Source organism: Drosophila elegans, unplaced genomic scaffold, assembly GCF_018152505.1.
Source record: "Drosophila elegans isolate 14027-0461.03 unplaced genomic scaffold, ASM1815250v1 contig_476, whole genome shotgun sequence".
In the NCBI taxonomy this organism is placed as follows: domain Eukaryota; kingdom Metazoa; phylum Arthropoda; class Insecta; order Diptera; family Drosophilidae; genus Drosophila; species Drosophila elegans.
The window spans coordinates 21,461,609-21,481,517 of NW_024545863.1; the positions used below are offsets into that span (position 1 = coordinate 21,461,609).

The 19,909-nt window shown below is 39.5% G+C and overlaps 2 protein-coding genes across 2 annotated transcripts; one reads left to right on the forward strand and one right to left on the reverse strand.

The window, feature by feature from the left end:
• The first annotated feature begins 15,983 nt into the window (after positions 1-15,983).
• LOC108147293 lies at positions 15,984-17,822 on the forward strand. Its single transcript, XM_017273714.2, has 2 exons — positions 15,984-16,958; positions 17,441-17,822. Exons 1-2 carry the CDS (start codon positions 16,294-16,296, stop codon positions 17,775-17,777), a joined length of 1,002 nt encoding a protein of 333 aa, XP_017129203.1. The 5' UTR covers positions 15,984-16,293; the 3' UTR covers positions 17,778-17,822.
• Positions 17,791-19,755, reverse strand: LOC108147294 (tRNA (adenine(58)-N(1))-methyltransferase catalytic subunit TRMT61A). Its single transcript, XM_017273716.2, has 3 exons — positions 19,504-19,755; positions 18,991-19,449; positions 17,791-18,152 (listed from the first exon to the last, which is right to left on the reverse strand). Exons 1-3 carry the CDS (start codon positions 19,670-19,672, stop codon positions 17,827-17,829), a joined length of 954 nt encoding a protein of 317 aa, XP_017129205.1. The 5' UTR covers positions 19,673-19,755; the 3' UTR covers positions 17,791-17,826.
• Between the last annotated feature and the right edge of the window lie 154 nt (positions 19,756-19,909).

Genomic DNA, 19,909 nt, shown 5'->3' on the forward strand with positions numbered 1-19,909 from the left:
CGAATAAATTATGATACTCTACGGGGGACTTTAAGACAGTGCAACATTCTTTTAATTTTAATGGGCAATTATAAAAATCTTATTGCCAATAAACTCATAAAGTCAATAGCAATACCGATTAAGTCGTTAATGGTTAAAATGTCTGCATCTTATTTAAATAAACACGTCAACACACTGTAATTTTATTCTTGTTTATTTAAAAGAAAACATTAACATTTTCTTTTTAACACAATCTTGAAATTCAGTTTATCTCAATATAAAGTTGCAACTCTCTTCTGCTTTTTACAAAGAATGCCTATTTAATTTAAGTGCTAATTTAAACCTATTAGGCATTTAATGAGCTTAACTTGACCCAAATCACAGCACATGTCATAAACAAAGCCAAAATCTCTGCAATGTGGCTTTTGATCACTGATCATAAGATGATTACCATAATGGCCAACGCGTTGGGAAAATGTCATGATTTTCCTGGGTTTTCCATTAATGCCTTGCACTCTGAACTCCCAGCCGAATTCGAATCATTCGCTTTCGCCCAGAAACTAACCAACCGAAAATCGCAAAAAAAAGAAAAACACACACCAAATTCAAGCCCGATAGCCACTCCCCACACCAATGCCCCAAGTTTGGGTAGCATTCATAGACATTTTCAATTTCAAAGTACTCGTACTGGGGGCACCACTTCATGGTGACGACGAACCACCGATGAAACCCCGATGAAACCTCGATGGAACCTCGGCGACGACGCAGAACAGACGCCAGACAGTTGGATTTCACACACAGGCCCACTCGAGAGTTGGTCGCTGAGGAGGCTGGCTCCTTTTTTCGGCTGCTGCTGCTGTTGCCGAGATCTTTTGGTGATATCCAACAAATATTGTAAGTAGAATGGCCAACAAAATAACCAAAATAAAAGAAAAAAAAGCAAAGCAAACAAAAAGCCGAGAGAGGAGAGAAAAACTAAACGGAACGCTGACGATGTAGACGCCGCAGCTGGCGCGATTGAATGACTCCTCGTCGTCGTCCGTTGTCGGTTGTCTGAGATACTGACTGGCTATGTGACTGGCGAGCTGGATCTCAAAAAGGCACTCGCAAAAATAGGCATTCATTCTTTTTATTAAAACCAATCATGTTTTAGCTGGTATTTAGCTTACCAACATAAATTGTTTAATTTATACAGTCTTCGAGACTGCCAAGTTTAAGTAGTCTAATTTTAACGTACAATTAATATTCACGTTAAAAGTAAAACAACTCCAAATTCTAATAATTATTAAGACAAAATTGTTGTTCCTTTTTTGAATTATTTAAAGTAACTAAATTTCATCTGTACCTGCAAAATAATAAATAATCGAAATTAAACTCTAGTCAATTTTAAAGCTTTAATGAATATACAAACTATATTTTTGTAAACCAAATTTGTTGCTTCCAAAAATATTTTACCACTAGCCAAAAATTTTTTAAATTTAAGATATAAAAATGTCAGGTATTTTAGGAAACTAATAATGATGTACATTTTTTTCCGTGTGGATTTGAGGCTGCAGATGGAGACCTGGGACTGGACGAGAACGACACACTTACAGGCGACGACGTCGCCCAACAGCAGCATTCTCAGAAATATTGGTGTAGGTCACAGTCGCAGATAACATACAGTGCTGTGAGGAAAGGGGCGACTGGGCGGGGGCTGTGTGTGCCGCAGTCCTGGCCTCATTGTATGCAAATGTGCCACGATCACCACCCGCCCAGGCCGATTCGATGATCCTCCCGTCCGATCCTCCCCAAATCAACCATCGGCCACTACTGCTCTTCATGGGTGCCAGAATCGTTTTGTGTGCAAGTTACTCGCATTCGCGTTCGCGTTTTCTGTATTTCTGTATTTCTGTTTACCCTGTTTTTTTTTATACGATTTTTTTGAGTTGTGCGATTTTTGGCATTTTTGCATTTCCTTTGTCCTAGCCAGAGATGCTTATGTAAGCGACAACGGCCAAGACGACGACTCCTGTCCGATGTTGCAGGAGCAGCACGAGGATTGTTACATATTTCCCCTTAGTCTTTAATATTAGCCAAAAGGCCAAATCACATAAAATCAGAGTGCTAGTAGCATAAAGTTTAGCGAATGGACTATACTCTGTTTTTATCTATTAAATATCATGAAATTTTTGAAAAGGTAAATTTTTGACATGTTTTTTTTATTAATAGAGAGCGTAATAAATATTTGAATTGAAAGAATCACTTATAAATAATTTAAACAAACTTATGCTATTTTTAGGATTGTGGACTGTTTAAATTTTAGGGGATTGCAGGAAATAAATGGGTCATTATTGTTATTATTATTAATTTTACATGTATGGAAACATGCTGGTTTTAAAAATGTTCACAAAACGTTTTTAATAATAAATACTTCAAAAATAACAGCAGAAAATCGTAGAAAAAAATATTTTCACAAGACTTATATTTTTTTAATAACATTAAATGGACCCCATTTGAAAGCGTATTTAAAAAGGTAAACAACGCAAAGAAATTTATAAATAAACGTCGACGACAATGGGAATGCTGTGCACACAAAACCAAACATTTCAACAGGAACAACATGTAATTTTTGTACCGTCCGACCTCCTCGTGCCCCCAGATCCTCCCACAATCCTGGCCATATGCAATGCCTTGGCAGGGGTCACGACACTTTTTGTGGCAGCAGCAGCAGCAGCATCAGCAGAAGCAGCAACAGTCGCAGCAGCCACATAAACAGTCGCAGGAGCGGACAGACTGAGTCAAATAGTGGGAGAAGTATGGCAAAAAGTCCCTCCCGAAGGCCCCAGGCTTTTGGCTTATTGTCTTGGCCAAAACAGTTGGCCCGGCCGGATAGCTTGGACATTTTGCAGACCTAAATCTGAACCCGAACCCGAACCCAAACCCAGTCCCAAACTCAAGCCAAAACCGAAAACCCGAGGCGACTGCCTGGCGTCAAGAGAATGCGTTGAGCTTGTTGCCTTTTGGCTTTGATTTCGCATTGTGGAACTTTTCCTAGGAAAAAAATGTTACATGAAATTAATAAATAGGCAAATAAATGTTAAACAGCTGCTGTTTTGTACGTGTTCTGTTGCACGCGCACGGTAGCCATTGTGCTGCACACAGGGTGGTGCCCACAGAGTGGTGCATTTTTGCGGTGGTGCTGCTTACTGCTTACTGCTCGCTGCTGATTCTGGTGGCGATGATGTTGCCCCAGGCATTTGCATAACACCACGGCGAGCTAAAGGATACCCGAGGCCCCTTTTGCATGGGTCTTTCCCAGGCCCTAACCATTTACTTCCTGCAACTCGCCACCACCTACTAAGCAGTTGCTTTCGCTCTGCCACTGCATGCCAAATCATTTTTATGCAGTTCACAGCAATTGCCATCGGAACTAATGCCCCAGCTCTTGAAAAGCCAAATATATTCCGATCCGCCCTCACCAAGAGCTATGGATGAATATCGTAACTAAAGAAAACCAACATAAAACGAGGAGAGTTAGTTAACCATTAGAATGTCCTACAAGAGAAGTGGCAAGGCTTATCATTTCCATTTTAGCTACAAAATCAAAAATACTAACGAAATTCTGGGCTTATATATTTTTTTTATTACCAATACCTAAATATTTTAATGAAAAACGTTGAATAGTTCATATTATTTTTAATAATCATTTTGTATATGTGAACGTCAAAATGCAAATCCGTTTCTCGAAAACAAACAAGGAAACAAAAGTTGATTATTCAATTATTATTATTATCCAAACTGATGGATAAAAAAGTAAAATTAAATTATTGAGGTGGATTTAGCTGATAGAAATTTTTATACAAAATTAATAAATATAGTTCTAAACAATTCATTATGGGTTGCACCCCTACAAAACTAGTATTTTCTATTCAGAATGTAGGCACATTATAATGTTGCAATCCAACTCGGACTAACTGCACACACTTTCCATCGTTTGAATTTCAAATCTTAAGAGGCGGCATTTGGTGCTATATTAATATGTAAGTCGCACAAGAGCCGAACAGCAAACATAATAATTCGACTATAATTTATACACAATTGTGGGTAAAATGTGTACAAGCATAATTTACACATAAACAAGGCAGAAATCCAGGCAGAAACGGCTAAAACACTCACACACACACACTTACCAATGAATTTAAACAAGGCTTAGAAGGGGAAAAATAAGAAGCAGCAGCAGAAAAACCAGCTAGAAAAGAAGAAGACCAGGTGACTGAGAAATTGATCAACGCTGTGGCGGGACATAAACTAAAAGCTTATTTAACATTAATTTCGCCACGAAAATCACAGAGCAATTTTAAACATCAGTTACATGGTGGGTTTGCTGGGACTGGGGGTATTTTGGTTTTTCCGGGGGGATTCGACGGTCCATTGGAAGCAGCAGCCAACATGCGAAGCTCCAGGTTTTTCCCTGCCCCGCACACCTGACCATCGGATTCCCGTGTAATCTAAGCTGCCATTAAACAAAATACAAGAAAAAACTTACGAAAACATATGCTACATATTACCTCTGCTATAAAGTGAGGTGCTCGGGAATGGGGCGAGGTGACGGAAGTAAAGAAGTGAGCTGTACTATGGAACGAAATTAGATTTTTATGTTACCAAATGTTAACAGAAAATTAGGTTAGTTCTCGGAAACCAAAGATAAGACTTTAGTGTTGAATGAAAAGTAACCATTTAAATTTAAAAATATTTATACATGGAATTTAAAAATACAATAACTAAAATAAAAACAAAAGCTATTAAGTTTTAAAAAAATAAAAATTAAAAGGTACAAGTGTCTCATACCAATTTAGGTTTTATTGAATTGTATTAACTTAATTTAAACCATTTAAATGACAACAATCAACGCGAAGGTATTCTGTAAGACATATAATTGGTAAAATTATTGTTTTATAAAAAATAACATGGTATTGCATGTACAACTACCGTATTCATTGATTTTTGGCGAAATAAAATTAAAGTTTAAATACAATTTTTTATTCTCATACCCACGATAAGCAATCAAAAGCCGACAAAATATTTAGAGATATGACCCATTGTTCAACGACCTGCCGTGGCTGGTTGGAGTTTGGCTGTTTGGCAGACAGTCGGGACAGCCTTTAGTGGGAGACCCGTGCGCCGCAGAAACATCTCTCCACGCTGAGCAATTGCACCTGCCTTGGCCAGATCTCCTCCGAACCAAACCACTCTGCTCTGGTTTGGTTTTGGTTTTGGCTTCGGCTGGGTTTTGGGCCCGATCCAGTAGGATCGCCATGGAGGATCGCAGGCGAGCGTACTCCGGCAAGCGAGCTACAAAGATTTAGAGCGACATTAGAGCAGTCAATCCATCATGACTGAACATTACCATAAATTACACAGAAATAATTGATTATTACGAGAAGACGGAGCCGAAAGACGGGGCCAACTTTTGCACATGCATTTTGCTCCCCCCGCAGACTCTCTATTCGCATGTGTGTGTGTTACCGTGTCCGTGTTAACCATTACACTGGTCCAGGCCTCAACTGGGGATCTTTCGATGCTCTACGCAGTTCGGCCAGCGAACCGATTTAGTTTAAATTACGCTGGGAAGATGCGCGGCGACCTGGTCAAGTCCTCCACTCAGTGGCAAATTAGCGAACCCAGGAAAGGCTAAACTTCCCTACTCTGCACGGCAAACAATTTTTTAAAGCGTCTTTTAAAAATGGAGTAGAGAAATGTACTTTACATAGCTTTTAAAGAGACTCTCCTTTTTAAGGTATTAACACATTTTATCTATATTCTTCGAATTACATAAGAATAAGTAATATTAAAATAAATATTATGGTTACAATATAATTTTTAATATAATTGTCATAGTAAATAATTAAAACGCTTGCATAAGACATTTAACTATGAAAAATCTACATTTTAAAAACCTAACAACATAACTTTTTTTTAACTTCTAATTATAAAAACAGAAAAATTAAAAACTCACATAAAAATAAAGCATACCTTAAAAAGTTATATACATTTTTGTTCTTGTATATCAGCAAGTTGAAGAATATGTGCACATGAAAATGTATTTTCTGTCTGTGTGGTTTCAGCTCGAATTCTTTTTAGAGCCCACTAAGCACTTTGAACTCGCAGAAATCGCTGCCAACATAGAAGGTTTCCCTGAGATATTACGCCCGTTGAGTAATTGCAGAATAAAAGCGCTTTCGACGGCGAAATTTAATCAAAGTAAACAAACAAATATTTGCCAATAATTCAACCGAAGTGATCTATCAGCTGAGGTACGCGAAAAAATTTAAGTTTTACCGTTTGCCAGCTTTGTAAGTTCCTTTTTGGCCGCCTAGATAAATTACCAGCTATTTGCGTGATGCCTTAATGAAGTTTTGCTGAGTTTAAAAGAGTTTCAAATTTAATTGGACCGGCTTTTGAAAAAGCAATTTTTGTAATCGCCTACAACTTTAGTCTCAATTATTTATGAATATATTTTCTGTTGAAAGATAGAACTAACTTATTACTAAGTATAGGATTTTCCAATTATTTTAATTGACAATGATAATTAAAATTTCCCTTTCAACAGCAACAAAAACCCAACCGCAACTCAGGGTTATATTTTCCAATTTATCCAAACGGAGGCATGCTTTTTGTATTGTGCCGCCATATAAATACCCACTCTATAATGAGCTTCACAATCGCATGCAAAACAAACCGATGATATCTGAAAATGAAATCGGGAAAGTAAAAATAGAGATACAGATACGAGGACAATTGACGAAGCTACGATGAAACTTTGAATGATTGCGAAACGGCGATAATAGGAGTAAAAGGAAAAGGATATTCGGTCTGTCAGCTTGTCAATCTGCGATTGCATTGACACTTAAAGTTTATTATCCTCTGACATTTCAATTCTGATTGGAAATGGTATTCGGACGAGTATGCGGATGGCTCGAAAACAAAAGCCCAGGCTTTGATGGGAATCTGCTTCCCTTGATGGCTGAAGTTGATTGATCGTTGAATTTTTATTGAGTGATTGATACCAAAGCGGAGTATAAGTGAGCCAAGCCAAAACAATAGTTTCAATTACAAAAGCTCCAACTGTAGGAGCTGGATATGTAAGCCAAAGAAGTCTAAAGCATCATCTAGATGAGAAAAAAATATTATTAGGCAAAGAAATATGGAGTTTCCAAGGTGTTTGCACGCTCAGCTTCAAATCGACTTCGACTTCGACTTCAACTTTGGTTGGAGTTCAACTTTTGGTCTCTCCTTCAGCTAAACAAAAAAAATGCTCGCCTGCCGTTTCTCGACTTCTTATCAAGATGCTTTCAATGTTTCGTTTAGGATTTTCATTTGTAGCATTTAGCTGCTCTATAAAAAAGGCCCAGGCGACTCCTCTTCTGGCAATGTCAGTGCACACCGTACACATAAAAATATATATATACTTGTGGCCCGCTTTGGCCGACACTCGTAAATTACAATAAATTATGTTGAAACTGATTATTCCATACAATTTATGGGGCCCTTTTAAGTGGGCGTGTGCACTTTTATTTTATTGTGAATGATGATGTAAATGATGTTGGCTTCGGACCAAGTGGATGTGGATGGTTGGCTGGCATTACGTTGGAGTTGAGCCGGGGTCAAATTGTTTTCGGGTGGTAGGGGGGTTGATGGGTTAATGAGGTTCAAGTTCTTGTTGAGCGGCCAAGTGCACGTAATGGCTCCTAAGATTTTGCCGCAGAAGAAGCTGATTTTGGTGGCCGTTTTTGTTGCATGTTTTTTTTTTTTTGGTTTGCCAAATTTGTGAATGCACTTCTCGTTCAGGGCACTGTTGTGGGAGTGTGTTAACTGCGGCAACAACGAGCGATGCCTAATCAAGGGCCTCAAATCAGCGACTGAGCCAACAACATACGACTTATAAAACACACACATCATTCCCATCCCCACCCCCATTATCATCATCGGCAGGAGCCGAAGGATCGGCAACAGCCTTGGCAGCGGCGTAGCAAAAAATTTAATTAAGAAAATCAAGTCAAAGGCCCAAAAAAAAACAAAAAATAAAACTGCGTTGCGACAACAACCGCGAAGACGCGCTCCAGCTTTCATATCTGATTGAAAAGCCCAAAGAGCAAGGAGGAGAAACCCGCAGACACAGCCAGCCAGCCAAAAAAAAAGCGAGGGGAACAAGAAAACTGAGCTGAAAACGAGTGCAGCGAAAAATTTGATGCGATTTGGATCAGTGCGACACAATGAGGAGGCCAATGAGGCAGGGACCACCAAAAGAGGCAGGAGATACAGGGCCATGTAGCCCAGGCATCCCATTTTGTCCAGCACGCAGAAAAACTAGATCATTTGCAACTTGACATCATAACAATATTATAAAATATTCATGAAAAATATATATACAAAGTGCTCTTGACAGTGAGTTTCTAATTGTATGAGTAGGTTTTACTATTACTTTAATATACTTGTATAAGTAAAATTAAATTATTCTTAAGTTATTTATCTGTTACAAATCTAAGAATCCAAAATTTATTGACCCATAATTTTTGCTTTCAAAACTATCATAACATAAAAATAAAAATAAATTAAGAACAAAGAAAAAAAACAAACAATAATATTTTAAAAAACAATTTTTTACTTAAAAATCAATAACCAAAGTCTCAAAAACAAATCAATATATGGAATGACGTATAACCTAATTTTAAGAAACAATTTCCTTCAGTGTACTCCGGCTGTTGTTTGCTTTTGTCAACGAACGGATTTCGATGATTATTCATTGGGCATGGCAGCCACAAGCCCGCACACAAGCACACTTGTCTGTGGCAAACAATTTCAGCAATTAGAATATCAAACTATGCAGATCTTTCTCTGTTGTCTCAGCGATCCGCGGGCGATGCCAGCAATTGACATTGGCTCAGTGGATATCAAAAAGCGCTTGCACACCCAGCGAAGATCTGTGTGGCGCTTTAATGACATTTCTGGGGAACAACAGCAACAACAGGCCGCTCCGCTCCGCCCCACCCCGCCCCCTTGCGACTCCAATTTAGCCTGTGTGTGGCAGGCCGAAACGAAAGACTTAGGACACAAACTTGCAAATTAAAGAACATTAATTTTCGCCCAACTCGCACAGGGCGAGATCCTGAACCAAAAGCCAAAAACCAGACCGGGAGTACCGCCATTTCGTAGCTCCTCCTGCTGATTGATTACACCGGCCAGCGGGGCACACAAAAAACCCAGTCTGCTCTACGGCCTTTTCGCCTGGGAAAAAATCATAATAATAATGATACATAATAAAAATGGAAAACTTCTAGACGCCATATAAATCAGAGCAAATATGAATTGCTGTTTGTGTCTGACTCTACTGACTGTTTATTTGTTTGTTACTAGCTTTTTGTTCTTTTCACTGCAGTGGTTGTTGTTTTCTGTTGGTGCCTGAGTACTCGAGCCTTTTGTCAATTGCTATAGCACAGTGGTTAAGAATTAAACAGTATATGAAAGATTTAGACACTCAGATTTTCATTAAGGGAGTCTGGTTGTTTTGTAAGTGTTCGATATATATTTGTTAAACTAATTTAAATCGATTTTTATATATATAAATTTGTTAATTGTTTGATGAATTTCTGAATTTTTGTATGTTCTTAACTTTTTTTTAAACCCAATTTCTATATGACTCCAAAAGGTAAAATAAATTTATGGTCTTTTACAATCTCTTTCTAATGCGATTTGGTAAGAAAACAAAAATATAAAGTTTAAAAATTAATTCTTAAATTATAATTTTGAAATATATTGAACCCAACGAAAATGAATGTGGTAATATGAAAAAATGAAAGCTGTATTTCGCAAAGGGGTCAAAAAAAAACCTGCATTTTTGACCCACTGTATTCAATTGAACTGCCTGCATTCAGCATTGTTCCAAAGCCCTGCTCTTGTAATTCTGTCTGGCTCCTTGCGAGCTTTTGTGATCGCTGCTGCAGTTGCAGTTGCACTCGGAGTCGAAGCTGCAACGCTCCTCATATTGCACACGATGCGGAGAGATCCGAGACACAAGACTCGGGACCAGACCAACCGAACCAGACTCAGTTGTCGCCGTTTTGGCCCATTGTCTGTGTGGGAAAAAGCCAGCGACTCTACTGGCTCAGCAAAAAAAAGAAAAAAAAAGGAAAACCAAAAACACAATGTATGCTAACCGATAGTTTTCAATGCCAAATGGTTTATGCATTCGACTGCTCATGGCAATCATAAAGCGAAAATACTTTGGCCGGACAATGCCTAAACGCCGCATAAATTCGCTTTTAGCATCTCCCGGGAATCGGATAAGCATATGCGGCCAGTTTAACCCACATCTGGAGTCCGATTTCCCCCAAACTCCTTGGGCCCCATTGGTGCCAATCATTATATTTTAACAGCTTGTTTGCTCGCTTGTTTTACAAATTGAAATCGCCAACGAAAATGTTACAATAAATTTAAATAAACACAAGCATTTTGCCGACAACGGCGATTGGGGAATAGTTGATGCTGGTGCCGTTTGTTGCGCCTGCTGACTTGACTGTCTGTCTGGTTTTATTTCACCCAGGCCAGAGCGCTGTATCCCGAACCTAATCGCTGCGTTTAATTTACTTAAATTATACTAATGATCTTGAGCTGCCCCGGGTCCCAGAGCAGAGCAGTCGCAGCCTCTCGAGGCAGTCGGAGTCATTTGTTTTGGCTCGTTTATGGGGGAAGGCGGCTCAATTGATTTGGCCAAAGCAGCCGCCAAAGAGAGCCGACAACCGGAGACCGGAGACTGGAGACTGGAGACCAGGAGATGTCCAAGTCCAAGTACTAAAGACCGAAACGATCCGCAATCCGCAATCCGCGATCCCCAATCCACAATCCACAATACCCAGCTAGTGCGAATCCGAGTGTTGCGAGTGTCGCTAGATATGGCCTGACATTTAGATGAAGTGTCTGTGAATCTGAGCCGAGTCGGCGGCCTCTCGATTTCCAGCTGCGTTGGCCCGGCCAGGCTGCTCTTTTGGCCATCTAAATGTCGTCGTGTAATTCCATTCATAAACAAAACTTTAATTTTATTGCACACCGCAAAAAAATCTATACTAAATAATGATACATCCTATCCTAATTTCTTATTCTGGTTTACTATTTTTATGCTTTCATTTTAATTATTAAATAATGAAATACACCTTTATAATTTCTAGTTCCTATTTAATAATTTTATACTTTAATTTTTATTCCCTGATACTATACATAAATAAATTAGTTGTAGTTTGGAACTAGCGATAACTATTACAGAATCTTAACATTTTTTATGTTTTTTAAGTTGACTGTCAAAACACCTTTGAATGACACCTATTAATTAAGAATCTTTGACATTTACTATTGATCGAATGAAATATCTTTTATTAAACACGTGGCAAAATTAACATTTTAAAATACATGCTAATTCTAAAATATAAGTTTCAATTTTAAGTTTATTAAATCCTGTTTAATATGTAAGTTTTCCAACACAAAAGATACATTTTTAAATTTCAAAACAACTATATAGATATTTATTCTTCCTGTGTTCTTCCAAGTTGACATAGTCTAACTATTGGATAATGTGAAGGCGTTGGCTTGGTTGGATTTGGATGCTAGTTGGCTGCTGCATCACAAACGATTATCATAGACCTCGTAATGGCTCAATTAGTTCTTATGGAAACCCAGAGAGTTAAACTCCCCGCGGCTTCTCTCTGCAAAAGTTTATTGATTGGCAGTGCATACCTGTTGAGTTGTAGTTTCTGCATAACTCTGAGTTGTTTTGCGGCGGAGAAACTTCTCTTGAATTTTTTTTTTTTGTGTTGAACACAAAATGGGCATTTTCCCCCACTCACTTTCAGCATTCACTGGACATTAGAATCCGATTCCATGGGAGCTAAGTATGCCACACAAAGGCATGTGCATGCCATTGACACCCATGCGATTGTTGTTAATTAATTAAAAAAAAACACTCATAGGCGATTGCGTTGACAAGATAAAATGGCCAAGCCACACAGATTCAGGCAAAATGGAAAAATAAAAATGGCAAACACTCGACTCTAACCCGAATGCAATAAATTGTGACAAAAAAGTCGGCTTCAAAATCTATATATCGGTTGTGGCGTCAAGGTGCGACATTGACCCTGGTGCCTCTGTATTTGCTTTTGTGTTTTTCTCGACTGTCTGTGTGTGGCACAAATCTAAAACAACAAAGCTGAAAAAAAATTATAACGTTATCGGTGCAACTACAATATGCATTGCATTTAAAAGTGCATAAAATGTTTATTGGAGTTGGAGTTTTTGGTTTCCACGCCACGACAAATGAACAACACTGGTCTACAAAAACCTTCTAAGTTGTTGATTGTTTAAAGAAAATGTATTAAACTTCTATTTCCAAGCAAAGAAACTGTAAGTATCTAAACTTATTTCGTTTTCAAATTCTATTCAATATAAAAAACTAAAAACAAAAATATGTAGCAAAAATGGTTTTTTGTTTTAAGGCATAAGCATAAAATTATATTTAGTTCTAGTTTATATTTTATATTTTATTTTCTATATAATTATATTATTTAAAAAATTTGAAATACATCCTTTTAATTTAAATCTTTATTAAGCTAAACTCTTACTTTGCTGAGCAGTATTAACAGGCAGTCAGGGCCAAACTTAACCTTGCTAAAGTAGTTATTCTTGCTGTTGTACGTTGCTGGTGCCGCCAATGTTGCTGCTGTTGTTGTTGTTGCAGCTGCAGGCAATGCCACTTGCAACAACAGCATCTATATAGAACACAGCTGTGCCAAGCGAAATAAAAAAATAAAGGAAAAAATTATAGGCAAGTATTGGTACTTGAAGGAAAAAAAATGTAGAAACAATTATTGCCATTAGCAAATTGGAAATATTTTTCGCTGTTGTTCGATTTCACGGTTTTTTCTCACGGCACGGGGAAAAGACTTTCCTTTCACCAAAACAAAAAAAATCATCTTTGGCCAATTGGTTTGTCAATAAGCACAATTGAAATCAGCGATCATCTACGTAATTAGCCAGCAGCGGAAAAAGAACCACCACCGCACCGCAAGTGGTGCTAAAACTCGCGAGGCCAAGGAGAAATGTAATTTGTTTTCACACAACATAATCAACATGATAACCCCGGCCGAAAACGTCTTTAGATTGAGTCTAATGATGATAAACGCTTTTACTGTGAAGTAACTACAGACTCCTGACACCGACGCAAGACTCTCTGGACGGCAAACTGCGGACTCTGCATGGACTTGCAGGCCCACAGACACTGTGGCAGGCACCATATTACCAAAAGATACAGATACGGATGAGGATGCGGAGGGAGTACGAATGGCTGGCTGGGCCAATAATAAGTCAACATTCCAAGGCGTGTTAAGAGATGCTCGATTAAATGCCTCAATTGTGGCTCATATTGAACACCAACGGGCAACGGGCAATGGGCAATGGGCTGCACACAGTCTGAGCCAAAAGTCGACGATCCGGCCAAAACATCGACACCACACACCACCTGTCCGCAAAAACAAAACAAAAAAAAGGGTAGACGGAGTGGAAGAAGCAGCGGCAGCAAATAGCACGCCCCCACCAACGGTCAACTTCAGGTTGGTGGTGCATTTGGTGGTGCTGTCGGTGGTGCCGGCATTGTGGCCTGCCTGACTTTTAGCACTGCTGCACCGCCGACGACTGGGCGAAATCGTTTAGTGTCGTACCTAACTAAGAAAACGTATTTTCAATATCGAAATTATTATTATTAGCTGACAGCAAATCGCAGTTTTCAACTGTTGCCGGCTCATGTTGTAATAAATGGACAGGACCCAATCTCCAGTACTCTATGTATACACTTTGTACGCTTTGCGAGTGCTAACCAAAACAAAAGGGCTTGCTTCATAAGGGCAGGTTTATCGGGTCAATTGCAAAATTGGGTAAATGAGCCTAAAATATGTTCCATCGAAAAAACAATAAACAGAGTTTATAATAGGTTCTCGAGTGCAAAGAACGATTTTTGTTTAATTGAGTTTTATAAATAATGTTTAATAATTTTAACACATGCCAAATATGAAACATTTTTAAATTTAATTTTAAAAAAGAATAAGTAATAATAAGTAATAAGTAATCTAAAAAAATTAATCCCTAAATTAAAAAAATCATATGCCCAAAAAACATACTTTTATAATGTTTTTTAGCGTTAGTTTTTTAGTGTTGATTGCAGAATATATAAAGAAAATGGCAACCAAACTGTTTTGCCAATAATTCTAACATATTTTTAATGTTGCCAGATGGACTTAAATTTGAAAAAAAAAATTAATAAAATATGAAGCTATCTAAAAAAAATTAAGTCATGGCATATACAATTCATATGCTTAACATACATATATGAAGTTTGCCGATAAAAAATAAACAATAATTGATTGCAATATATAAAGAAAATGGCAAGCAACCTGTGTTCACAACAAATTACAAATTGTATGTAACAACTCACTATATTATTAACCAATAATTGCCTCGTTTGGCCAACTTTTTATTAAATTACATACCTCTAAAGGGTATCCACATTATCACCACATTGCAACCCACATTGCGGCACTGGCTGCCATCAATTTCAAGCTCGTCCCTCGCTATCGGAGACTTTGGGGCCGGCTTCTAAAGGTGAGAAACTGGCCATATTGCTGGCGGGTGTAAGGCTGCACCCTGCTAAGCGAACACACACACACACACACACACACACACCCAAACAGTCAGTGGAGAACACAGAGCCAGGCCGACACAATTATATGGCATTTTGCGAAAAACTTTCAATAAAAATAATCATATCCAAATGAAATTTATGCACAACTAAGCAGGTGTTTAGTGACGAGTCAAGCGGGCGGTTCAGCGTGTTTGGCCAAAGGTGAAAAGCGCCGACCCATCGGACTCCCTTCGGAGTTGAATGGTGGAAATTCGTTACAGTTGTCGATTCATCAAACAAGATAATCCGGATGGGCCAACCTAACAAGGCGAGCTGTGATAAGCAACACTGTCGATATCGAATTACCAATCTTCCAATTAACTGGCCAATAATAATGCGGCGTGGACCTTTTAATTTCCCCAATACTGCCAACTCACGCACTATCCACTGGTCCGTTGCTGTTGCCTGTTGCAGGCCGGCACAATAGACACATTTTGTAAGCAACAACGGGGGGCTAATCAACTTCAAACGAGAACAATTGCGCCGAGTTGGGTTTTTGACAGGATCGATGGGAATTGCAAGTGGTTGGTTAGTTGGCAGGGGGCAGTAGTAAGAAAACAAGCTGGAAAATTATTAAATCCAATGCTGGCAACTCATAAAAACAAACAGTGTTTTGATCGCCTAACTGATAACATTGCGGAAAATTCAGATTCGATTGGGGCTGGGTAAAAAAAAGGTAAATAGCTAAAACAAAATGAACAAATTATTTTTATGAAACTGCATTCTGCAAAATTATTCATTATTCTATCCAAACACAAACCGTATTATATGTAAAATTATAAGTTTAACTAACAGAACAAAATAAATTGTGGAATGAACAAAACAACATGACAACATTAAGCCATGAGAAAAAACTGACAGTTTAAAATTAAAGCCAATTTTTGGGTTTGTTTATACTGGTAAAATACTTCACGCATTAGAGCCATAAATAAAATTCGTATGAACCCCTTATCGAATCTGGTTTCAAATTGCGTGTCAAAACGAATTGGCTTAATCCAAATGTACCTCAAAAATGCCAATTCCATTTGAAAAGTGGTAATCGAACGGTAAAGGAGCCAAAAGTCAAGATAAAAAAAAAACTATGACTATTTTAAGTATTATAAATATTTAAATACAAAAAAATACTAAATTCCTAAGCATAAAGCAAAGTTCTTTTGGAAATCATGAGGCTACTTTTTAACTAGTTATTTTTCGTCTAGCTAATTAAAGAGGAGAACAACGGTGGATTTCTGGATCAAAGCGGTACCACAAGTCCTTTAAATGAGAATAGAAAAAACTGAACGACTACCGAGAAACCAATACCATCGATGCAAAATGATTGAATTCAATATGGGGCTGGCACTTAACATCCATCAAAACACTAAACGAGGAGTATTTAGAACGGCGGCAACCAGTTGTTGCCGGTTGCATGTTGTCGCCGGTTGACATATAAGCAGCAGCAACATAAGTTGCAGCAGCGACAGCGGCTGAAAAAGAAGAAAGGAACTTTTGCCGCCACACCAAAGCCCCAAAGTCCGGTGTTTCTCGAGTAGAGCGGCTACTACACAGAAATCCCAATGCCGGTGGACCTAACAAGCAGCAGAAGCGGCCCAGAATTATGTAACAACCGCACTGGCAGTGGCCTGCAAATTTGCAAGTCAAGAGTCACTGGAGATGTCACTCTGCGCGGATGGACAACTCGGCGGACAGCTGAGCAAAGCGGCCGCCGCCTGGACTTCTTGGTTGTTCGGTTGTTTGGCTGTTTGTTTGGTTGTTTGGTTGTTGAACTTAATCCCAGCATGATGGTGCAACATTCGTCGAGTGTCCGTTGTCCTGGCAAGGTTGTTATGGACGCGCACACACACACCTCTTGTTTGTTTGTTGTGGCAAACCTAGGCGATTCGGGGTGGTGTATTAAACAAAACAGCGAACCGCTATCCCATCAACACTTATCCTCCACCGAACTACCGAAGATGATCTCGCGTCGCGACAAATTGCTTCAGCAGCCGTGGGAGCAACTGCGGTACGCCCAGCACCGCGAGAAGGTCATGTCCGCCCGCCCGGCCATCGACACCCACTCGCCGCGCTCCCACCAGCATGTGCAGCGCAAGTGGAAAAAGCAGCAGGTCGAGCGGGAGCGCCAGCAGCAGATTGAGCGGGAGAACCTAAGACTCCTCCAGAAACTGGGCGACATCATGCGCACCAAGCGCATCAACAACCTCTGGCTGGAGCCAAGGCCCAAGTGAGTAGCCCTAATATTCCCGATTTAAAATAATGCCCGGGTAAAAACCCCATCAAACGAACTAATTTCAATTTCCATTAATTCAATATAGTAAGCTTAAAAAATATCAGCAATAGTTAAAGAAAAAATTATTCAAAAACTATACTTCTATAAGCTTGGCAATTAATAAATACACAAAAAAAAAAAAAAAAAACTCAATATATTTCCTGTTTTGTTCACCCTAGCAACTAATTGCCAGTTCTTACAAATCAGAACTAACTTGTATAACTTGCTTCTATGTTTTTTTCTAAGACTTTTCAGCTTGCCAGAGTTCTATTGCTTACTTTTTTGGATGTCCTGTTATCTTTCGTACCTGGAATTCTCTTTCAGTTTTAAAATGTATATTAAAATATATCGACCCAATTGCTAATACCACAAATACTACAGTGAAGTTTTAATCTTAAGTCTACTCACATTCAATTTATTCCTCTCCTGCATTTCAGTTTCCTTAACCGCGAGAAACTCTTTCCCACCCGTCCGTACTCCAGCCTCCCGGAAATAGTCACCATTTACGGAAAACAACCGCCGGGTCCGCTCATCTACGGCATGCTGCCCAAGCCGACTGTCGTGGGTCGGTGTCCCACCTGCAGCGGCAATCCGGAGCGCACCGAGGTGGCCATTCCCGAGCAGCGCACTCCTTGGGCGCCGGAGAAGAAGTCCTGGAACCGGAAGACCCAGGAGCAAGTGAAGCAGCAGCGCTGCTACCACTGCGGCTTCGTTAAGACCAGCGAACGCAAGTTCTTCGAGGAATTCTCCTACTCTTATTCCTACGACGAATGATAAAGCTCGTGGATTGTGGGTCAAATAAAAATAAATTGAAGTTTATTTATCATGCCTTTGGTATATTCGGTGGCAAAGTGGCGAAGGTGAGGAAGCCCGTGTGACCGGGCAGCGTTTGGGGATTACTCGAGGTCAAATACTTTTTCACCTCCTTGGGCGCTTTGCTTTCCTCTCCATTTGCTGCCGTTGTCGTCTCATCGGTTTTGGGTAATTTAAGGAACTCCAGATCGATGACGGGCAGCGTGCGCGTTTTGACCACGTTCTCCTGCTGCAGCACCTCCAATGAGACAATCTCGTTGAAGCCCAGTTTGGTCAGCTCATGGATGCAGCGTTGCGACTGCTCGATGCAGGGCGAGAATGAACAAAAGCGACCACCTGCAGAAAAAGAGAAGGGGTAATCAGGTTTACACTTTGGGATGGATTTATTTAAATATAATATATCCTTTTATATAAAACCTCTAGAAATTACTAATTTTTCTTTTGTTTCTTTTTGAGGTTCCAATACAGTAGTTCCCTAGGTCCGGTGCAAGCCTGCTGAACAATTGAAGTTTCCATCCGCCTAATGACAAACTCGCCCGGTCAGCCTGCCTTGGCCGCATCAAGTGTCAAAAGCGGGCTCATTCAATGTCAAACACGGTGAAATGGCAGCCCGACTGACTAGCTGACTGGATCTTTGGCTTACCGGATAACTGACTGACTGACCGACAGTGTTGAGGTATACATAGATATTTTATTTGTACCTGTTGTCTTAAGTAGGTACATTTAAAGCTTGTTCAATTATTTCTGAATATCTGTCTTAGCTAGGAACATGTTTTCAGAATAAAAGAAAAAAAACGGCTAAGTACAAGACTTTTACTTACCACCATTAAACGTATAGGAGAAATATTAATTACTTAGAACTATTAATGTATTACAAATCTACTGAACAATATGTACATACTAACATTTTCCATATTTTTGCACTTTTTTATAGTTTTCTAAATAAGATATAAAATACTTTATACAAAATAAATAAACTTTAAATTCGGAAGTTTTTTCTTCGTACTTTTGCACATTACCTATAAACTCATTTTGGTCTGCAACTTGTACCTAAACCACGTAGTTTATAAATGTACTGTTGGCATCACTACTAACTCAACATATACGCTTGATTGCCGGATTGCCCGCAAAAGGGCGCTGACAACTAGTTGTCAACGCGATGTTGGCTACTCACCGGACAGTTTCAACGCCTTAAAGGCGTGCGGCACTGCGAGATCGGGTGCGGGCAGATCCAAAAAGACCGCATCGGCCTTCCCGTCCAGTTCCCCGCCGAATCCCAGATTGCACACATCCCGGTGATAGACGGTGACGAAGTCGGCGATTCCATGACGCCGGAACTCGTCGCGTGCCTGATCCGCTCGAGCATCGTGAAAGTCGAATGTGTGCAGGTGTCCAGTGGGTTTCAGGGCTCTCAGAAAGTAGTGTGATAGCGATCCTGATCCCGTGCCCGATTCAATGACCACCGCACCGGGTCTTACCTCCAGTTGATGGATAATCATGCTAATATCGGGGGTATAAATAATCTGCGTGCGATGTGGCAGCGTTTGGGTCCACAATTCCGGCGTGGGCTGGAGGACATGGGCCCAACCCTTGGAGAGCTCCACGCGACTGCCGTACTCCACGCCTATAATATCTAGAAAAGGGATTTTAATCAGGAAATGCTAATAATCCAAGAGCAGTAACTCACTTTCCACTTTCAGCGAGCCATAATTGGTCTGAAAAATATGGGGAATAGTTTCGCCCTTTTTGTTCACTATCTCCGGCACCGCTTCAATGGCATGCATCGAACTGACGCTCAAGTACAATATCACCACATCGCCCTTTTCTATGTGGCTCTTCGGTTTCAGAAAACTCATATTTTCAGCTAAAAACAAACGAAACTCCTGATTATTTACAAAATAAGCGCGTGTTTAAGGAATGGAAGTTTTGTACAATCTACAGGCTATCGATATTCCTTCAGTGTTGTAAAATGTATTTATGCTGAAGAAGAACGCTACTGCAGTGCATTCACACTTTGACGCATTACCAATTAAATTGTAATGTAAATATATTTAAAATCTAACATCTTGGCCATAGCATTTATGTTTCCGTAT

Bases quoted from the DNA above. Each gene is read 5' to 3' on its own strand.
- LOC108147293 (XM_017273714.2), top strand. From the start codon at position 16,294: ATGCCGGTGGACCTAACAAGCAGCAGAAGCGGCCCAGAATTATGTAAC. The intron at 16,959-17,440 runs GTGAGTAGCCCT...CCTGCATTTCAG, and splicing joins TGGCTGGAGCCAAGGCCCAA to TTTCCTTAACCGCGAGAAAC.
- LOC108147294 (XM_017273716.2), bottom strand. From the start codon at position 19,672: ATGAGTTTTCTGAAACCGAAGAGCCACATAGAAAAGGGCGATGTGGTG. The intron at 19,450-19,503 runs GTGAGTTACTGC...TCCCTTTTCTAG, and splicing joins TGGCTCGCTGAAAGTGGAAA to ATATTATAGGCGTGGAGTAC. The intron at 18,153-18,990 runs GTGAGTAGCCAA...CTTTTTCTGCAG, and splicing joins TAAGGCGTTGAAACTGTCCG to GTGGTCGCTTTTGTTCATTC.